The 20,902-nt window shown below is 50.7% G+C and overlaps 1 protein-coding gene across 1 annotated transcript; it reads right to left on the reverse strand.

Moving 5' to 3' along the window:
- Positions 1-14,580: 14,580 nt before the first annotated feature.
- Positions 14,581-17,422, reverse strand: FOXI3 (forkhead box I3). The gene is made up of 2 exons (XM_049834465.1): positions 16,671-17,422; positions 14,581-15,367 (listed from the first exon to the last, which is right to left on the reverse strand). Exons 1-2 carry the CDS (start codon positions 17,371-17,373, stop codon positions 14,778-14,780), a joined length of 1,293 nt encoding a protein of 430 aa, XP_049690422.1. The 5' UTR covers positions 17,374-17,422; the 3' UTR covers positions 14,581-14,777.
- Between the last annotated feature and the right edge of the window lie 3,480 nt (positions 17,423-20,902).

Below are 20,902 nucleotides of genomic sequence, written 5' to 3' on the forward strand. Positions count from 1 at the left end.
CTTTGATTCAAGAAGACGGCATGTTGCATAAACTAACCATTTAATTGAGTGATAGAAAAAGCCCACATGTATCAATTCTGCCTCCACGTATTATGATTACTGGGGCTTTGCAAGGATTGTGCTCCCTTGGTCATAAAGCAGAGCTTAAATTCAAGCCCATGAAGTGGTTTCAGAAGGACCGATTGAGCATGAGCTGGGGATTATCTGTGTTTACGGTGGCGGGACATGGGAGCAGGGGAATATGTGGGTACCCAGCCATCATGGCGCATGTTCAGGTTATGTCACATGCCCTTGTGTGATTTGACAGTGGCCAGACGTTATCCAACCACAGGACATTTTGGATGCTGATGGCACAGCACTGCCACCTTGACGTGACCTCAGGGCCAAAGCTAACTAGTATATAACACAGTTAGGACTACGCCTAATACGAATAGGACAGAGTAACCCTTGAGGTAACCCACCAAAAAGAAATGTCCAAGATGAATCTCAGCTAAATTCAGATTGGGTCTTGAGGTAGCAGTGGCTCCTCTAATGAACCATCTCCTCTTGTGGTTGCAGAAAGGCAGCCATTTTAGTAGAAAGTGAATGAAACCAGGAGCCTCTATTACTAACCACCGTGAATGACCATGAGTGCAGTGCGGAGGTGTCATGCACTGGTGGAGCAATGTCCCTCCAGGAGTGGTTCAACACAAGCTCATCACTGGCTAGCTCAAAGACAGTGCTGGTGGAGCCACTCGTATTCTCCTGGGGAAGGAGACTCTGCAAACCACCTGGAATCCCTTCCTCACTACATTGCACTTCAGGAGCAGATGAAACACCTTGAAATAGCTCTGGTTCCTCTTCTCAGGCCAGCCACAGGCATAGTCCGTATGTTCTTGTGATGTTAAATGGAAGGGCTTTCATAAAAGCAGCCATGCAAGTGGGTGAAACCAGGCAGGTTTGTATCTCACCAACTCTTATATGCAGGGGCAGAGGACTGTTATCACAAATTCAGAGGGAAGACATTTGAACCCAAAGGAAGGAAAAATCTTTCCACACAGGTGCAGCTGGGCTACCAGACCCTGCTCTATTAGATGTCGCTCTTGTCCAGAGCTTAGAGGATTTTAAAAGGGTATTGGCTATTTCTATGCTCACAAGAATACGCCAAATTAAAACAGGCTGAGGGCAAGGAGGAGGACTGAAATCCTTCTTCTCATAAAGGAGCACATAATAAACAGGACGTGGACCTTGGTCTGATCCCAGCAAGGCAATAACTATGTTCCTAGCCCATCCTACCTGTGGGGATCTCAGGATGCTCGGAGTCCTTCCTCTTGCTATTTGGCATCTGTACAACCCTGCTGGGTTGGCAGCCACCTATGCCAGGCCCAGGTCCAAATTTCTGGGACTTGCAAGCACAGCATCATTGGCCAAGCTTGAGTGAGATCCTCCTGGCACTACTAGTGCTTTGAAGGTGTGCTGAGAAATTTGCCTTTCCTAGATCCACTTCAAGGAGGGTATTCATAGTGCAGCATGCAGTCAGCACGAAGCCTTGGGGTTGTCTGGAGAGCCTCCAAAAAAAGGTCCAGGTAAGTGGCAAGGCACCCACCTCTTGCTGCAGCTGGTCAGAGATCAGGCTGTGTGCTTTCAGGTGAGGTGACATCCAGGCTCCATACCATATTTCAGAAGGAAAGTGTCTTCCCCTTTGACATCCAGCATTGGGCAGTCAGAGGGAACATCATCCCCTTTGAGCCAGCAAGAGGAAAAATATCTCCAAATAACGCTACCTTCACAACAACCCCCTGTTGAATGCACCACCTTACATGGCCCCTGCCAGTAATTTTGATGCAAGCCCTTCTTGCTTACACAAGAATTTCCTCCTGTAATGTAGGAGGGGAAAAGATTGTTCTTTCCAATAGTCTGAAAAGCCCCGATATAGCAGGCCAGAAAAGCACTTAGCGAGACAAATAGATCGATACTTGTGAAGCACATTACCAGGGCTTCTGAAGACATACTGATTTGCTGGTGTAAGGACTCTGTGCTTAGTGTGGGTGCAACAGAGGTGGGTGAAATGAAGTCAGTGTGTCTTCACAGCCATGGACCCTCAGAAAGCTGCTGGAGAGACATTGCAGGCTGTTTGTCATTGAGATGATGGCATGTGCCTTCATGATTAGGTCAGCTAGGAGCAGGGACAGAAACCACTCTTCCTCAGAAACCTTTAGTGTTCTCCCAGTGGGCCATTTTGTCTTTAGCAAATATTGTCTTTAAATTTAGCATAAATACTGATGGAAGAGCTGGGGAACAACCGTTGTACTTCAGCTGACTGCATTTAGTTTCATACCCACTAACACAATCCTCTGTATTTCCTCCCTGTCCTTTGACTCTTCATACCTCCAGGTATTGGTCATGTTTCTGGCTTGTCTGCCATGCTATTCACACTGAATTACTCTCTCTGTCTCTCACTCACTCTCTTAGCTTTCTTGTTGGCCTTCTCTGAATTTTTTTCACAGCTGTCCATGTCTTTTCCATGTCCAGGTATCCCAGTCCAACCTGCTGGGGAAGGAGGGCCTGAAGAAGCAGCACTGCTCTCTGGGTGTTTGCCAACAGTGGTGACAGTACCTGTGGCCCCAGGAACCAAAATATTGTTCCTCCACTGGATGGTGGGCAACCCATGAAACACCATGGAGGAGGCCTCCACTGTGCATCTTTTCTAGGAAAAGCTTGATGGCACTACAGGAACCAGACGTAAGACTGGTTGCTCCAGCTCCCAGGTCTGTGCATAAATGTGGCTGGGTGACTTCTCCATGTCTTGGAGACAGACATGACCTTCCTGCCTTCCCTGCTGTGCATACTGCCTCTAAAGTAAGTCTGCACAGGCAGGGGCTTATAATTCTCTGCTCTTCAGATTAAAATCTGTCCCCAGCACAGACATGCCATGTAGACAGTATCCCAAGCGTTGCTGCTTAATGCTCCCAGCCTGCCCTCCTCTGAGCTGCTCTCTTCCCTCATCACGGGGCCGTTACCCCGAAGTCCTGTGGGTGACCCAACTGCAAGAGAGTTGCGCTTTCCCTGGAAATGCCTGCAATGGGGCAGCTTGCCTGGGTGGGCTGGGGTGTCCCTGCAAGCTCCTGAAGCTGAGCACCGCGGGAATTAAAATGACTAGGTGTTTCCCAGGGCATGGAGGTGGGCAGTGGAAAACAGGTCTGAAGTGCTGCTTCCATGTAGTGAAGGTCAAAACGTTTTGGGAGGAAACTATTCAGTGTTTGTAACGCAAAAGCTCTACAGTGACACAAAGGAAGGGCTTGTTTAAATCCCAGTAAGTGCATCAAAGACAATCCTGCAGCCTACCTGCCAGCTCAGGGAGTGCATGCTCCTCACCTCTGATTCCTCCTTATTAGTCCCTAATGCGCGCACGTTCTCCAAGTACCTCTCTATTTTATATAATCAGTCACTGCATAATTTCCATTCATTTGTATTTGGGAAGTCAAAAGGCTGCAGCCTAGGATGCTCTTAAGTGCCTAATTCTGCCCTCATAAGAACAAAGTAGGGACAACACGGGCAGCTCTGAGATATTCCTCGGAGGAAGACACAGGCAAAATCCTGGCCCTGGTGAGGTTTTATCCTCAGCTGGAACCAGAATATGCTTTGAGGCATGAACTGCACAAACTGTCTAAAAGCAGTGCCATCACGTTCACCTTTATTTTGGAGGAGGCTACAGATTTTATACCCTGCGGGGATGGCAACTTGCTTGAGGACTGATCCTGCCAACCCTATTTACAATGGGTATTACCTTACTCTGCCTGTTCATTCCCGCAGAGCACTGGTAGAGTAGGATGCTGTTCAAGATGAAGGTGTGCGTGGGGGGATCAGCCCTCGGTAGAAGAGTTTTAACGTGAAATAAGATCAAACATCACTGCCACACCTCTACCTCCAGCAGTTTCAGCCTACACAAGAAAGGGGAACGTGCAGAGGAGCAGAGTGCTGGTACTGGTGTAACTTCTGGAAGGGTTTAGAAAGGAAAGAGAAGAGGAGAGAATGGCATGGGAAAGGGAAAGGGAAAGAGAAGGGGGAAAAGAAAGGGAAAGGGAAAGAGAGAAAGGGAAAGGGAAAAGGAAGGGAAGGGAAGGGAAGGGAAGGAAAAGGGGAAAGGGGAAAGGGGAAAGGGGAAAAGGGGAAGAGAAGAAGACAAGAAAAAGAAGAACAAGAAAAAGAAGATGAAGAAAAAGAAGAAAAAGAAGATGAAGAAAAAGAAGAAAAAGAAAAAGATGAAGAAAAAAAAGAAAAAGAAAAAGAAAAAGAAAAAGAAAAAGAAAAAGAAAAAGAAAAAGAAAAAAGGAAAAGAAAAAGGAAAAAGAAAAAGAAAAAGAAAAAGAAAAAGAAAAAGAAAAAGGAAAAAGAAAAAGGAAAAGGAAAAAGAAAAAGAAAAAGAAAAAGAAAAAGAAAAAGAAAAAGAAAAAGAAAAAGAAAAAGAAAAAGAAAAAGGAAAAGAAAAAGAGGGAAAAGAATGTTTGGAGCTGAAAAGTGAGTTTGGCTCTCTACTAACACCCATGGACCTAATTGGATTTACTGCCTGAGTGCAGGAAAACTTGAAAAGATTATGGAAAGAGAAAAGAATTTGAGATTAACACATACAGTACATTTCAGTACAGGTGGTGGGACAATTAGAAATGTAGTTAAGCTTTGGAAAATCTTTATAAACCTGGAAGGGATTTAAATCTGAATGTGATTTGGTGTCCCCAGCCCTGATTTTTCTAGACCAGCCAGATGTTGGAAACAGAATGTGAAAGGATGGTTTGGGGGCTCTTCCTCCCCTCCGTTGAAAACCTTGAGGAGAGGGGAGGAAAACACAGAGGACCTTCTGCCTCCACTGGCCCCTGGAAAGGACAAAGGGAGATTTTCCCCTTACCTCGTAGGACTCCAGCAGCAATGCTGGTGGAAAGCCTGCATCGGTTGGAAGATAAACCCGCCTGTGTGTTTCCAGTGAAACACAACTGGAGCAACGCACTGGTTAGGAGAGCCCATGCGGGCTGTTTCTCTTCACTGCTTGAGTGGCATTTAACAATCAGAGCTATTGAATTCTATTTCTCAGTGTCAGTCAGTCAACCTGGGCCCAGCGTGGCTCCCTGTGCTGCTTTCAGAGCAAATGAAGTTGTCCGTACTGTGAATAGCGGGATGTATCCAGGGGGATTTACATCAGAAGAGGGACTTGGCCTCATTCCTTCAACAATTAGAGAAACACAGTGGTTTCTCTAGGTGTTAGAGCGAAAGAAAAAAGACCTCTTCCATGGGCAGTGAAACGAATGAATTGTTCCTGATGGGTTTGTCTTATCTCACTTAACCCCTCTGTACCTCCACATCTCCCACCTCGCTCTCCGGGCACACAGCAGCATGGTCTGAAGGCCAGGGCTGCTGAATTATAACTGTTTCCCTTGGGGAGGCATTAATTTGGGTCTCTGCCTTCTACGCCCTTGATGGCTTTCACGATATTTGCAGTACTGCGGGGAGGGAACTGATCCGACTAAAGCAGACCTGCCCCCCTCCACTTGCAGTAAAGATCTAGGGACTGATTCACCCATTCCTGAAGGAGACCTCAAAAAAACCTGAAGCAGGTGCATCGCACCCACTTCTCTACTTCAGCTCAAAAGGGAGACAAGGGTGATTTGCTCAGATGCTGACATCTGTGCTGGAAACACCTTAAGTTGGTGAAACTAATCCCACTCTTAGAAAGAGGAGTTTTGGTGAGGATCTGAGAGCCAGGCATGTAGGTGGGCAGGGAGGGCAGGATGCAGCTTGCAGGTAAGACACTGAATTGTACGTGTCTGCAGGTGGGTGTCTATAAGTGAGCGAGGTGTCCAAGTCCTGTAAGAAGCAGGGGAAATATGCTCTGTACAGTCAGAGGAGCCAAGGGAGTGAGTCACACGGTGAAACGTCTGACAAAAAGTGAGCTGGGGCAATTCCTCTGCTGCAAATTGACATGTTTTCCTAGACTTATTGAACCAACACCTCCTAATAGCTGAGGATCTAGCCGTGGTGGCTTGGCCAGGCAAAGGCCACTTCTGAGGTCAGTTCAGAAGTCATCCCTCCTCCTGCTTCCAGCATTCTCCTCGCGGAGGCACTGAGCATCACTTTCTCCTAGTGGAAACAGATTGTCCGTAGCAAGGGGGAAAGCAGCATTCCTGCATCCAAAGCATTTCACAGAACCAGAGTTCAGGAGCTCATCTGTTCACCAAAAACTGGGGAAAAAAACTCCTCCCACCCCTGGGAACAGGGAGAGCAGATGCTCTCAGTACATTGCAGCAGCTACCTGGTGGTGCACAAGTGCAAGCAGCTTGTGTTACGTGGGGAGCGAGGCTGCTGCTTGGAGAGAGCTTAAACTGGGTGGAATCAGATCAGTATCACTCCTGGATGCAAACATGATTGCACTGGGGGTAGAGAAGGGACCTGAACTGCTGTAATTAGATTATCAGATCTCCAGAGCAGGATTCGGCTCATAACATATTTTAACCCTTTCTTCTAAGACTGTGGCGTGCAAATTAAATATTGCTACTGTAAAACCCGAGCAGGTTTGTAATGCATGGAAATGGATTACAAGTTTCTGGTTACTGTGGCTCCCAGCTGCTGGTATTATTTCTGGCAGGTTTAACACATTTCCAGTTGTCCTGTGGTTAAGAACTGGTCTTACACACTATGAAAATCCCTTGGGAGAGAACCAGTCTCTAGCTGTGCAGGCAACTTGTGGGGTTTGGAGGGAGGAAGATTAAATGCTACTGCATTCCCTAGGCAGGGGCAATGTTCCCACAGCAGCACCCATGCTCCTGTGTAAAGCAGCTATAGGTAAGATTTAGGCAAGAAATGTTGCGAACCATTGTGCTTTCCTGTAACAGCACCAAGGAAGGATGAGTTTGGAGCCATGTCAGAGTGTTTCAGGCTGACTCAGCAGGGACAGTTTTGTGATGGAGGCATTGGGAAGTATGGATGTGACACCTAACTCTGCTATAGCACTGTGTGACCTTTAGCAAATCACTTTCCCATGATGTTCCTTGACCTCTTGCAGTAAAATGGGGCCAGTAACACTTCCTTGGTCATACTTGTCTCTGGATTGTCACCTTTCCAGGGTGGGGAATGAGGTTTCACGCTGTGACAAGCAGCTGCTGTCTGGAAAGAAACAGCATTCAGAGCTATGATAAATGACCTTAACATTCATGACATGCTCATTGCTCTAGTCTTCAAACTGCTCACATATTCCCTGCCAGGGACAGCGAAAATAAATACAATCCCTTGTTCAATTATAATAAACGCATTCCCTGATTCTTTGAAGGGTCTCATTGGTTTCTTGTCAGGTCTGCTTCCCTGCCGTGCTGCCAAGGATAAGCTGCAAATGTTGGAGAGGAAGAAGACAGTAATTTTTTCTCCACTGAAGTATGACAGCTCTTATTATCTTTTGACAACATATATCCACATTTAGGCACACACTGCCTTGGCTACCGAACCCAGCTGTTCTCCAGTAGCTCGCATGGGTTTACATGCAAGCAGGGACAAAATGGTCCCTACCTTTCGCATGAGCTGAGAGCTCTGTCTGCAGAGGCTATGGTTTATTTTCACTAGCTAACTTATAGGAAAGCCACAGACTCACTAGGATGTAAATCAGTTTCCCTGAACTTGAAGATGAGCTCTGGTCTAGCGAAGGGCCTTAATGAAGTGCAAGGCCAGGGCATCTTGCCATAGCTTTCTCATGAGCGTTGCTCTCCTGTTGCCCAGCAAAGGTTGTCCAACCTTCTGCCACTGAGACATCTGATGGTTTTGATGGTACTGATCAAATAATGATTTGGGCTTATGATTTCAAAACTGCTGCCCCAGCTGCTGGGGACAGCTTAGGGTGCAGTGGAGCTGCAAATCTCGGTACACCACAATTCTCACCTCCTGCTGTGTCCAGCCAGGCTGCCCTTCGCAAACAGCTTTTTCTATGAGAAATGCAGAGCAGACTGGACATGTAGGAAACAATATTCCCCTGAAAAACCAAAAGCTTTACACTTCATGAGCAGTTCTTGTAACAGGGAAGAGAGAATACACATGACATATTGATCACTTTGCACTGCTGGTAGGTGCCTACACTGATTAGGGCAGTGCATGAACAAGAATACAATAAGTAGAGTTAAAAAGCTCATCAAACCTTCCTGTCCCATCTCAAAGAGATTCCCTGGCTCTCCTCAGAACAGAATGAACCAAAGCAAGGCTGAGATGCTGCTGTGTGGGAAAAGGAAATGCTACGTAGATGTTTTCTTCTCCCGTAACTCTACCATGACTAAGGAGGCTCACCTATGGATTACAGCTGTGTCTTGCTTTGAAACCTCCTTGGAATCCTCCATCTCTGGTGGCCATGCTGCTATTTGTAACCAGATATAAGACCACATGTGACAGATGCCCCATATCTGCACATATCCATGCATTCCTGTCCTGAGGGAGGTCTAAAACCTTGGCCTAAATCAGCTCTCCAGGCTTCCTCTGCATTGGATGGAGAGAAATAGGCACCTGCAGAGAGCAACTTGTCTGCCCTAAGTTAGCCAGCTTTTTTTTAGGGTGAGAACTGCTGCAGCAAGCTGAGTGTCTTCAGTGCTCATGCAAATCAATAGGACCGGCTAGAGCTCTGCATCGGCCTGTGCTAAGACAGAAACTCGAAATGATGCTTTCAACTGCACTACTATAAATATAGGAACATAAAATGGTCTGTTGGATCAGACTGTTGAACTCGCTGTCCTGCCTCACAGTGCCAAAAGGTGGTTGCTTAGGGAGGGCTGTCCCATACTTCCCCCAAAATACATTCCCATGCTCCAACACTTTGCGGTTCAGGAACTTTCTGCCTAAAGGTGGGGGGTCTTTGCATTTCCCAACCCCTGCTGGGTTTCCTTTCTGTGATGAACCCGTCATGCCTCCCTATAAGCTTCCATCCTCCTGAAGCAAGGAGATCCCCAGGATACCTCCACCTCCCTGGTCTGCTTTGAACCTGTTGCCTGGCACCTTCCCTAGATGTCCATTGTCTAGCCTAGAAGAGCAGTTACATGGGTGTAAATATCATTCCCCCCCCCCCCCAATATAATTTGGCCCCATTTGAGTATCATTCACTTTGCTGAAGGAAGTCCAGGCTTGGTTCTGCTCCGTGTTAGCTTTGACTCCCTCCTCCTTCTTGGAGTTGAGGCATGTTTCAGGATCCCGATTTGTGGTGGTCCCAAAGTGGTAGGGTGAGGTGTGGGTTCTGCAACTGGCCTGGGAGGGAAATGGCACAGCTCAGCCCTGCTATTTACTTTAATTAGATATAAAATCAGCACCACTCGAAGGGTCCAAGGGCGGATTAACCATCGGTCCTGACCTGATTTGTCACTGTTTATCGCAAACGTGGACCGGCCGCACGGCGAGAGCTTTGCTTTGTCAATAAATCCCGGACACAATGGACTGCGGGAAAGGGAAAATGATCCGAGGAGCCCGGGCGGACGGGGGAGACGGCTTCCGCTCTCCTATGGCAGCCAATTACCTGGATCAGGCCTACGATGTTTAATTCACAAATGTGCAATCTTTAGCTCCTTTTACGTGTCCCCGGGCAGTCTCGTAGACACCACCTGAAGTATATTAGAGCCTGGCTGATTATGGGTCTGCTCCAAAGCCCTCTGAAGTCAGTGGGAGTCTTTCCCCTGACTTCACTGTGTTTGGGGCAGGCCCTGGATTAATATCCCTCAGGTTAGACAGTTTAATCATCCATTCAGCAGTACACAAAGCAGATCACATACACTTTTAGCCTGCATTGTATGGTGTTATGAAACGAGAAGATTATTTGATATGATTCAGAGATAGCTCAGGTATAAGGTAAAAAAAAAAAATAACACCTTTGATGTTTTACATTATACTTCAGTTATTCCTTGAGGGGCAAATTCTCGTCACCTTACCCAGGTGAATATTGCGCTCAGTAATTTGGTCAAAAACATTCCATCAACCTTCTTTTTAATAGAAAATGTTGGGGGGGGGGGGGAGTTCAGCTTCATAGAGATTTCTGCCAAAAAAGAAGGAAAAAGAAAGATAAAGCCAGGTTTTATTTCTTTCGACAATCAGAAAAAAAAATAATTGGGAATAAAAATCTGTTTTGGAGGGATTTTCTAACAGGACAATAAAACTAGTCTTTTTTTTTTTTTTTTTTTTTTTTTTTTTTTTGCCAAAGCCTAAGGAGAAACAACAATTTCCCACCAATTGTGGTGTCCATCTGGCATAGCTATTTCTAGCTGAGGCATCAGCCATACATGTACCATCAGCCAGGCCTGATTCTCATCTTGCCTCTCTTGGGTCAAGCTACAAAATGAGGCTTTGTCCCTCTTATTTTGTGCACTATCAGAACGAGACTGACAGGACAACCTTCCATGAAGGAGCAGGGCAGAATTTAGGTACATCGCATTCAAAGTCAGGTGAGATCTGCAGGGCTTGTGGGGCCTTATCTCAAGAAGTCTGATGAAGATTTTCTATCGCTAGAAATACAGAGAGGGCAAGGGCAGGATACTTGTAGTTTCCTTGAACGCTACTACATCTTTTGAACTATTCCTAAAGATTTTAGGGAAAAAACACCCTCAATCAGCATAGAAAAGGCAATAAAAGCTCCTGTAGAGGCACAACATGCCGCGGCCAACTTTCACGGACTTTTTGAGCGACAGCACAACTCAAAAGCCTCCTCCTTCAGAGGAGATGCAAACCACAGTCCATGGCCAGTGGCAGTAATTGAAGCCCTACTTCCAAAAGAGTTGGCGGGCGATGAAACCCAGCGCGGATGGCTATGTTCTGCCTCTTGAATCCCCTCCCACCGCCCCGCAATATAGTTGGTGTTGCTGGGGGTGGGGGCTTTAACTTTACTGGCACAAGGGTTTCCTTTGTTGATGGGAGCTGGGTCTCCTCTAGGGGACTGGGCTGATCCAGCTGTACTGGCAAAGCCTTTGTAATGTGGAGCAGCTCAAGTGCAGACCTGCAGTGGATGCCTGCCTGAACCTTTGTTGGCATGTCGATAAGGCCAGCGCTGAGCAAAGTTAAACGACCCCGTGCTGGAGAAGTGCCACACGTAGGAGCCAGCATGCATCTGTGTTACTGATCCAACGCATCTCTCGAAATGCCTTTGGACTGTACTTCTTTTCAAGCAGGGACTGCCTTTTTTTATTAGCTGTGTGTGCTGGAAGAGCCACAGTCCTTGGCTGGGAGCGTCAGAGGGTACAGGCAGCGCAGGGCAGAGGTACCAGGCAGTTGTTCTTGCAGTCATCAGCACGAGCGTGGTTCCACGTCGAGTATTGCTGCATCAGTCTTGCCCAGTTGTGGTGGCATCTTTCTAGGTGCCTAGAAAGAGTGGAGAAACCAAGCAAAGGTGAGACTTCCTGCAATGCTTAGCTTTAGCGTCCAGCAGCCAGGATCTGGGGGCTCCCGGCTAACCCCCAGGAGATCACTGCTCCCTCAAAGCCAGCAGAAGTCATTTTACAGGGTGATTCCTACGGCTGCCCGAGCAGAGAGGAGGGAGGCCTGAGCCTCTCTCCAAGGGAAGGACATTTCTGCGCTGACTTCTCCGGGAGCAGGCAATGCCCTGGGCTGCCGGGCTAACACGCCGGACCCAGGCGGAGGAGAGGCTCATTGTCATGGAGAACTGTCCATCTAGGCACGGCCTTGGCATTTAGAGGGGAGTTGGGAGGAGTGGGACCAGCAGGCTAATTGCCTTTGTCTTCCCCCTCCTTCAGTGGGGGGAATCACAGTAAATCCCTAAAGTCCATGACAATAGCCCTGCTTCTTTTAAGCGCCTTTCATTAAACCCAATCCTCTCGCCCTCCCTCTCCCAAGATTTGCTAAAAGAAGATTCTCTTTTAATGACAAAAGGAAACCTAAAAGCCTGCCATTAGCTCATTCACTTGACTCCTCTCTGTAGACTAGGTGTCTATTTGCTGTAATCTACTCTTAAGTGTCCCTTGGGCAGGTTGCTTTAGCATGAGCACGCCAGCCTTTGGGACGGTGTGTCCGCAGGAAGGGCCACAGCCACCCGGTTCCAGCTAAGGGCTCGCTTTCCCTGGAGGGAGCAGGATTCGGTGCTCATGGCAGGAAAGGTGCACTGGGGACAGTTAGAGCTGCCAAAACCTCCCTAGAGCCCACCACCGTCCCTCACGAGCGGGGCTGGAGCACCGTGGTGGGTGAATCCTTCCCTGGCTCTGCTCTGGCAGGTTCTGGCTATGCCACCACCCGACCAATGTGGCATGAGAAGGTCTGTTGAGCCATGGGGTATTTGCTGAGGACATACTGCCAGAGGCAGACCTCACAGCAACACAAATTTGCAGATTCGGGATCCTCAGGAGCAAACGTTTACGAGTACTGTCTGCAGAAACACAGAGGTGATGGAAGTGGCAGAGGGTAAATCCTGAAATGAATCTGGGTGGAAGAACGTGAGCTGGACACATGCAGGTGTCCCACACTGGCTCGCTGCTTGCTAAGGTCTGGAGCTGGGGAGGGGTGCAATGGTCACTTAGATACATGACTAAGCAGTTCCTGGGGTACTTAAGGGCTGGCTCTAAATCTTTTGAAGGTGTTGGGAATCCCTCCGCTGCTTTCAGATCAAACTCAGCAGTCCAAAATCCAAACAGAGCTATTCCACACCTGGTGCGATTGAACCCCAGCAGGACAAGACTGACCACCTTGTCTTTTTTTGCTAGTGGCAGTCTGCCCTTTCCCTCCCATTATCACTATCACCGCATCACCTGAGACACAATTAAAAATCAAGACGTGGAGGAATTAACCCTAAAGCCAGGAAGATGGTATCTGTGCTGGGAAGGGGTGAGCGAGAGGGGGATGAGGCAGGAGTTGCCACCCGCCCACTGGTCTCAGATATTGCACAAATGGCGGTTGGCCAGTGCTGGGGCAAGTACTCGGTCCCGATCCCAAGCACATGGAAGTCATCTGACGTTTCGTCATGGCTTCATTATATTTTGGATCAGGCCAGCAGTTTGTCTTGCATCACTACCCTGTATGTTATGCAGGTAGCCAGTGAAGAGGCGCTGCGCCGGGCTGCCAACAATTTTGTTTTCTGAATAGCCTGCAGGGAGGGCCTTACATCACGGCAGATGCATATATGTTAAATAGCTGCAATTTCATGCTTAACTTCATTATTGATGCTACATTCCTCATGAAGACATTTATATTTATGCTCTGCCCGCACACACGGCGCCCCACAAACAGCTTATGCAAACGGCAAGAATTGGGAGCTGATCGTTTTGCATAATGGCTGCTCTAGGACGGATTCTTCTTTCCCAGCAGCATGAATCAGGAAGGAGTCTCAGGAGTGCCTGTTGACAGCAGACACCCCGCCTGGCCCGCTAGCCGACGGCTCCGATTTCTCAACTAGCCTGTCATTTTAAGCAGGTGCAACTCTACTCGAAAAACAGATTTGCAAAACCGATCGAGCCAACAGTCAAGCTCAGACTTCGTACCTCCTGCTAGCTAGCACCACGCTGGAACCAGCCCCGCTTCTTTTACTTTTGAAAGCTTTTATTATTTTTTTTTACTAAACCAGGCTGAAAAAGGACAGTTGTAATTCAGACCGTTGACAAAAACAAACAAACAAAAAAGCCCAGAGTGCCCACTCTGCACAGTGGGACCACAAGAGGCTGCAAGTCAGCTCAGATGCGTCTCCTTTGGGCCCAGAGCAGTCTTTTTCTGTCTTACTGCGCAGAAGAAATTGTTCATAAATCTTTGCACCTTTTATCCCAAACCACGTGAAAGCAAAACCTGTCTCCCACAGAGTTTTGAAATACCTCAAACATACTGAGGAACAACCAGGCAAAAATCTAACAATTGTTAACGTTTTATTCCCAACAGCTGTTCAGCCTGAAAAGTTTCATTAATACGCTAACAAACAAAAACAAAACCAACAAAAAATTCAAAACAAATAAAACAACAAAAAAGGGGAAACAAAGTAAAATAAACTTTAACAAAGTTTAAAACACATTATAAATAAGTACAGCTCCAGAGCATAATTTACAAATATAAAACCACATAGAAACATATGTACAGAAGAGTTACATTACGTACAAATATGTATAAAAATACCCCAGTGTTTATTCTCGTGCTAAAGCTGCATGGCTAGAGTTATCTTTGGTACTAAGCTCCGGGAAAAAGATTGTTTTACAAGACGCGGCCCTGGCTGTACAATATGCCATACACAGGAAGACCAGAGCAAACCTCCATGGGTTTTGAGGAGGTTTTGGGTGGATGTTTACCCAAAGCACCCCCCCCGTGCATCGCATATTGCAGGATCAGGGCAGAAAACAAGGGCTTACAGAGGCAATTGCTGGCAGAAGAGTTTTTTAATACATTGTACAAGGCACTTCATAAGAAATCTCTTCATTTTTTTTTTCCTGTTCTCTTCTAAGACTCACTGGATGTCTACACTCGGCTCTTGCTGGTATCGCTTTATGGTTATAGTTTTTAAACTTCTTATTCTACATTCAGGATTAGAAACCTCTGAAAACATTAATTCAGTTTGCTTTCATCTGCAGAATTTAGATGGTGAGCCATCTAAACCACCTAACATTTTCCAGGATGGGGAAAAGACTTTGCATCTGCCTTCTGCTGGTGTTTAAGGGGTGTTCTTATTTTGAAAGGTGATAAGATCTGTCCTCCTGGAAGAACTCCTGGGAAGTGTCCACATTGAAATGCTGTTTGCAAACGCATATGGTCCTCCGTGCTGCCAAATACACCTGCAACTCCCATTCCCTTTGCAGCGCTCGCTGGCCGACTGCCCCAGCATCCTACACCTCCGTTCCATCCCGGGTGTAGATGAGGCTGTTAACCGTGAAGTTGTAGTAGTGGTTGTACTGAGCTCCCTGGCTGCTGCTGCTGGGATGGAAGGAGCTGTAGTATGCAGGGGAAGGTCCCGCAACCCGCTGCAGCTGGTCTGGTGAAGGCACCTCCTGAGAAGAGCTGCTGGAAGGGGTGAAAGTGCCACTGCTCAGCTGTCCAGCAGAGAAGTTCCTGTGATGCAGGTCGCTGCCGAGACCACCTGTCAGCCGGCTGCCTCCGCTGCTCAGGGAGCTCATGCCGCTGAAGAAGGTGCTGAGGCAGCTAGGGGTGGATGAAATGATACCGGAGGGAGAGGAGCTTTTTGGATGGTCCCTGGCAGAAGGCGAGGGGTCCAGCTCTGGGGGTGGGCTGTTTCCACACGGTTTGCCTGCGGCTGGGATGGGTCTCTCTTCCTCGGCTTTCAGGCCCCCCAGAGAGGAGGCCGCAGAGGCGGTCGCGGGGGCGTTGGGCTCAGAGCGCCGTTTGCGTTTGCGACGGAAGTTCCCGTTGTCAAACATCTTCTCACAGTTGGGATCTAAGGTCCAGTAGTTTCCCTTCCCTGGTGGAAAACAAGAGAAACAAGAGAGAAAGTCAAATTCTGTGACAGCGAGCCCCACCGCAGACAGATAAGCAATATCCATGTCTGGCCCGATCGGCACAGAACCCCCATCTCTCCTACACCTGTTCCTCCTCCCCCACCTGCTGTCCAGTACAAGGATCCAAACCCTGGCTCCAGGACATCATCACCTCCACCCCTCCGATGCCCAAGTGAACCTTACAGGCCACGGGGAGGAGAAGAACCTCCCCACCACAGAACATAAACCTCCCCGGAGGATCTGCGCCTCTGCCTCCGACCTGGCCGAAGGGAACGTGAAGCCGGGCTCCCCTTGCTCTTGGCTGCCTCACAGCAAGCAGGGGCACTTCCAGCCTTCTCAGCAGTGGGTGACACGGTGGTGCCCCTGCCGTGGCTTTTCTCAGAAGAGCTGCTGGAAAGGTGGGCTGAGGGGAGCGCTGAGCTGTGGGGGCTGCAGGCAAGCTGCCCCCACGCCCAGGACTTAGTGCGAGGGGGCTGTGGTGCTATAAGCTGTCCCCACACGCCTCTTGCCCGGGCCTGAGGGGAGCAGTGACCCCACAACGTCCCCCCGCAGAGGCTCCAGACCGGCTCGTCCCCTCCCTGCCGGGCCGGACCAGCGCTGCCCGGGCGCGCCTCCGCCCACTCCCGGGCACCGGCGGTGCCCCGGGGCCGGGCCGGCGAAGGGGCGGGCAGGGAGGGGAGCCGTGAATCACGGCCGAAGGAGCCGGGCCTTGCACAACCGGCACTCCCGGCCTGCTCGGGGAGGGGGTAAGGGCTGGGGCCAGCCGTCCCTCGCCTACACCTTCCGCGGGGGCCAGCGCCGGGCCAGACGGGGGCGAAGGGGGGCCGCTCTCCTCACAGCGCCCGGCTGGAGGGGACGAGGGAGCCCGCTCTCCTCACAGCGCCCGGCTGGAGGGGTCGAGGGAGCCCGCTCTCCTCACAGCGCCCGGCTGGAGGGGACGAGGGAGCCCGCTCTCCTCACAGCGCCCGGCTGGAGGGGACGAGGGAGCCCGCTCTCCTCACGGCGCCCACCCCGAGGGGACGAGGGAGCCCGCTCTCCTCACGGCGCCCACCCCGAGGGGACGAGGGAGCCCGCTCTCCTCACGGCGCCCACCCCGAGGGGACGAGGGAGCCCGCTCTCCTCACAACGCCCGCCCCGAGGGGACGAGGGACCCGCCGGACGAGGGGACGGCTGTCGCCCGCTCTCCTCACGGTAGTGCCGCCATCCCCGCGGGGTCTGAGCCCACCCTCCCGCCCGGCGCGGCTTGGCTTGGCTTGGCGGCCTCACCGGGGTCGTCCTCGTCGCGGGGCACCTTGCGGAAGCAGTCGTTGAGGCTGAGGTTGTGGCGGATGCTGTTCTGCCATCCCGCCTTGCTGCGCTTGTAGAAGGGGAAGTTCTCGGCCACGTACTGGTAGATGTGGCTGAGGGTGAGCTTCCTCTCGGGGGCGCTCTGGATGGCCATGGCGATCAGCGCCGAGTACGAGTAGGGCGGCCGCACCAGCTTCAGCAGCTCCTCCTGGCTGGCCAGGCTCAGCCAGCTCAGCTCCGCGCCGCCCGCCGAGGGCGACCCGGGCGCCGAGGGCGAGCCCACCAGCTGCCCGCCCCGCGAGCAGCCGTACGAGGCCGGCGGCAGGAAGGGGGCGGCGGCGGCGGCGGCGGAGCCCGGCGGGCCCTGGAGGTAGGGCGCGGGGCTGTTCATGCCCCACAGGTAGCCGGCGTTAGCGGGCGCCCCGTAGTCCCCCAGCGCGTAGCCGCCCGCCCGCTGCCCCGAGGAGGCGGCGGCGGCGGCGGCGGCGGCGGCAGCGGCGGCGGCGGCGGCAGCGGCGCCGGGCGGGTGGAGGCTGGGTTGGGGGTAGACGCTGAAGTTCTCGCTGCAGTACACCGCCATGTCGGGGGCTTCTTGGGCGCTGCGGGGCTGCGGGGGCGCGGGGGCGGCCGCCGGTGCCGCCGAGGCTCTGGGCTGCGCCTGCTGCAACTCACCGGCGCTCATAATCCCTGCCCATGCAGGGCGCCCGGCGCTCCCCGCCGCTCCCGTCCTCTCCGGCGGACAGCCGCCGCCGCCGTCGTGTCGTCGTCTTCCCCCCCCCCCCCCCCCGCGGCCCCGGTGGCCCCAGACCAAAAAAAAAATCCCGGGGGGCTGCGGCGCGGCACCCTTATAGGAGCTGCCGTCCGCCCGGCCTCCCCGCCCGCGGCCGGGGCTGGGCGGGCGGCGGCGGCGCGCAGGGAGCAGCCAGTAGCGCGGCTCCGCGGCGGGGGAGGGAGGCGGAGGGGGGCAAGGCCGGGCCCCAAAAGCGGCGATAGGGGAGGGACCGGGGCGGGGGGAGCTGCGGGAGGCTCCAGGGATTTGGCTCCCGGCAGCGCGGGGGCAGCATCCCCGGGACTGCGCACACACACACACACACACACACCCTCCCCACGCTGTGGTCCCCGTCGCGGGGGTCTCTCCGCCCTTGCCCCGGCGCTCAGGGATCTGATCCCCCTTTCCCAGGGATGCCATCGTCCCCGATCCCTTCTGATCCCTTCGGTCCCGAAATTGAGGTCCGGGGAGGGGGGGGGGGGGGCAGGATTAGCATCGCTGCGGTTGCCCCGACGGTCACGCGAAGGGTGAAATTCGCTTAAACTCGTGTTATTTACGTGTAATTTTGCCGCCCCGTCTCACAGCAGCCGGGGCTGAGATGGCAGTTAATTAGCTCGGGATAAGGAATTGCCCGAAATTAAACAAACAAACAGCATCGGCGCGTTCGCTCGGTGCTGCGGGCGGAACGGGCTGGCAGTCGCGGGGCGCGATTGAATGAATAAAAGTCGATTTTCCCCTTCGTGCCTCGGGGGAAGCTTCGAGGGAAAGAAAGCGCATCCTCCTGCAGAGAAAAAACTCGCGGTATTCCTAACGATCCCGACACCCCGCGGTTTATACGGGGACCGGCTCCGGCAAATCCTTCTCGTCCGGGGCGAAGCACCCCGTCGGACCCACACGTATAACGAGAAAAAGACGGCCAACGGTGCGGGAGAATTTAGAGAGTCTTTGTCTGTCGCTTAGGAGATGTAAATCCCCGGGTCTTGAACGGGGTCGTTACTCCGTTCTCTGCTGGTGAAAATGCGTAAAATTCCCCTTTCTGGGGACAGATGCCAAGCGCTCTCCGCAGGGTTGCAAGCGCCGGGTGTCTTGATTTGACGTCAGGATTTTGGGGAGAGAGGAACGTTTGGGAAAAGTCTTTGCGTTTTATGTCTTCGATAAAATAGTTATAAACACGCACATAAATCAGGGAAGCCGGATCAGGGCAGCTTTCCCAGGCTACCTCCAACCCCAAATTTTCATCCCTCGTGTCATCTAAGCAGGGGTGTAATAACTGGAGGATTTTCACCATTATATTTCGTTTTAAAACAAGTGGACAGACAGTTTGGAGACAATAATTTGAAAGTGAGTGTGATAATGAATTATGATTTTGGGTTTCCTTCTTTAATCATAAGAGGATGTGTTTGGTTTGGGGGGGTTTTTGGTGTTTGGGGGGGGGGGGTTGGTTTTTTTTCTCTTGTTATATTGTGTCTGTCACTGTTGCTGCTGCTGATTTTATTTTGCATCTTTTGGGGAAAGAGCTTACCGTGTGTATGTGGATAGCCAGAACAGCAGGAGAAAAATTTACATTATGTTTCGCAAGGTGCTTTTTCCCTTCTCAGCTTCCTTGCCTTTATCATTTTTAACAGCTCCGCATCTCTCTGGAGAAAGGTCTCACTGGAAAATGCTGATCTGAAGTCTGACCGGACAACAGGCATCTAAAACAAGCAGTTTGTGGGGAAATCACAGCTAGAAAGGACATCTAAAGGAAAAGAAACAGGTAGATTTTTAAAAAGCAACTTCCCTCTGTGTTTGAAGAGCTAAGCCGAAAAAGTTATTCTCTAAAATTACAACAAATCTGTGTTTATGCGTTTGCTTAAAAAACCCACGATCTTTGCAAGAGGGAGAGGTATCACCGTATATCGCTCGAAATTGCGATTTATTGCTTCAGGTATTTGATGTATTTGGGCAAAGGCAGAGCCATCTAGAGGAACAGCCCGGCTATGACGAGGCGGGGAAGGCAGTTTCCCTCAGAGGCATGGTATGCTGCCTTCGAGTTTTCTTTAGTTGATTTCTCTGCTTCCAACAAAGGAAATGGGTGAGAAAATAATGCTGAATTAGCTCTAATAAAAATGCGTGTCCTCAGAAAACTCCAGCTTGCTTTACCAAACAGTAAGGAAAGTGAAACAAAAATAGCTTTAGAGAGGTTATTACATAGTTGGGATGGCACGGATATGCAAACCAACACTTAATTTAAAGAGTGGAGAGAATAAAGCTTTGATGGTGTGACGGCTGTAAAAATGTTTAATTTTCTTAATGCGCTTATTCTGCAAGTAGCACGCCGTGTTGCCTCGAAACATCGTCAGCTCTCAGTACAAACCTGTTGCTGTTCCCTTCTGCCAAGGCACGAGGAGAGCAGCATGAAGAGATCCAGCACTCTGCCTCTCTGCTTTCTAAATGCTGCTTTTTTTCCAGAGAGGTCTGGGAGATGTTTTCCTTTCAGAAACACACCGAGAAGCTGGCAAGCGAAGTGCCGAAACAGAAAACTGAAATCAGTTTCAAGGTAAGAGTCTGAGGCTACTGTCCATCACTACGAGCAGATTCAGGGTTGGGCTTGAGCAATGCTGTGAAATTACTCTGTTATTACCAAGACGCTGGGGCATTTGTTAGCGCTGGCATTACGAGTGTGGCAGTAAGTTCTGCCGGGTAGAGGAGCTCATGGCACCTGGGAGTCGGGGCTGAAACGTATCCCCAGCCAGCTGCGATTACGTGCAAACCTCTCCAGCCAGCTGCCTCGGAAAGTGTTTCACGGCTTCCCGAGGAAAATTGCTGCAGGAGAGCAAGGTCCTCCCCATGCTTGCCTTGTGCTAGCCACACCATTAGCTTTGGTGTTGTCCTTGTCCTTGTCGTGCATGTGGCAAGCGCTTTTCCCCCTGCTAGGAAGACACTGCCTTTGCCTCTAAGGCCCTGCTCCTCTGAACATGTAGGTACAGGCTTCACTTTCCTGTTGTGAATCTCAGGTGTGTACAGCTGAACACGGAAACCTGAAAATGTTTCAGACCTGAGCACCCAGCCTCGCAGCGGCAACCGATACCTGCACCCACCTGGGTCTCTCTCTCTGTCTTCTGAGGATGCTGAGGTCAAGGTACAGGGAATGTGCTGGAGGATCAGGACCTAATAGCCCATATTGGCTGCTATTGACTTTACCGGTAGGAGAGAGAGACCAGGATCCCTTCAATGGCTCCAAATTGCTGCAGTGAAGCAGGAACCACAGGTTTGGTTTGTTTTGGCTGCATTTGCAATATAAGTCTCACTTTCTCCCTAGGGCTGGCAAGAGGCAAGGCAGTAACTCGATGGCCCACATATAAAAGAGTTCTTCATGTGCAGATGGTATCTTTCTCCAGAGTCATCAACGAAATTGGGAATGAGTTCTTCATCCTCAGGGACAAGACAGGAGAATTATCTT

Source organism: Accipiter gentilis, chromosome 3, assembly GCF_929443795.1.
Source record: "Accipiter gentilis chromosome 3, bAccGen1.1, whole genome shotgun sequence".
Lineage (NCBI taxonomy): Eukaryota > Metazoa > Chordata > Aves > Accipitriformes > Accipitridae > Astur > Astur gentilis.

Bases quoted from the DNA above. Each gene is read 5' to 3' on its own strand.
- FOXI3 (XM_049834465.1), bottom strand. From the start codon at position 17,373: ATGAGCGCCGGTGAGTTGCAGCAGGCGCAGCCCAGAGCCTCGGCGGCA. The intron at 15,368-16,670 runs GTGAGGCCGCCA...GTTTTCCACCAG, and splicing joins CCGCGACGAGGACGACCCCG to GGAAGGGAAACTACTGGACC.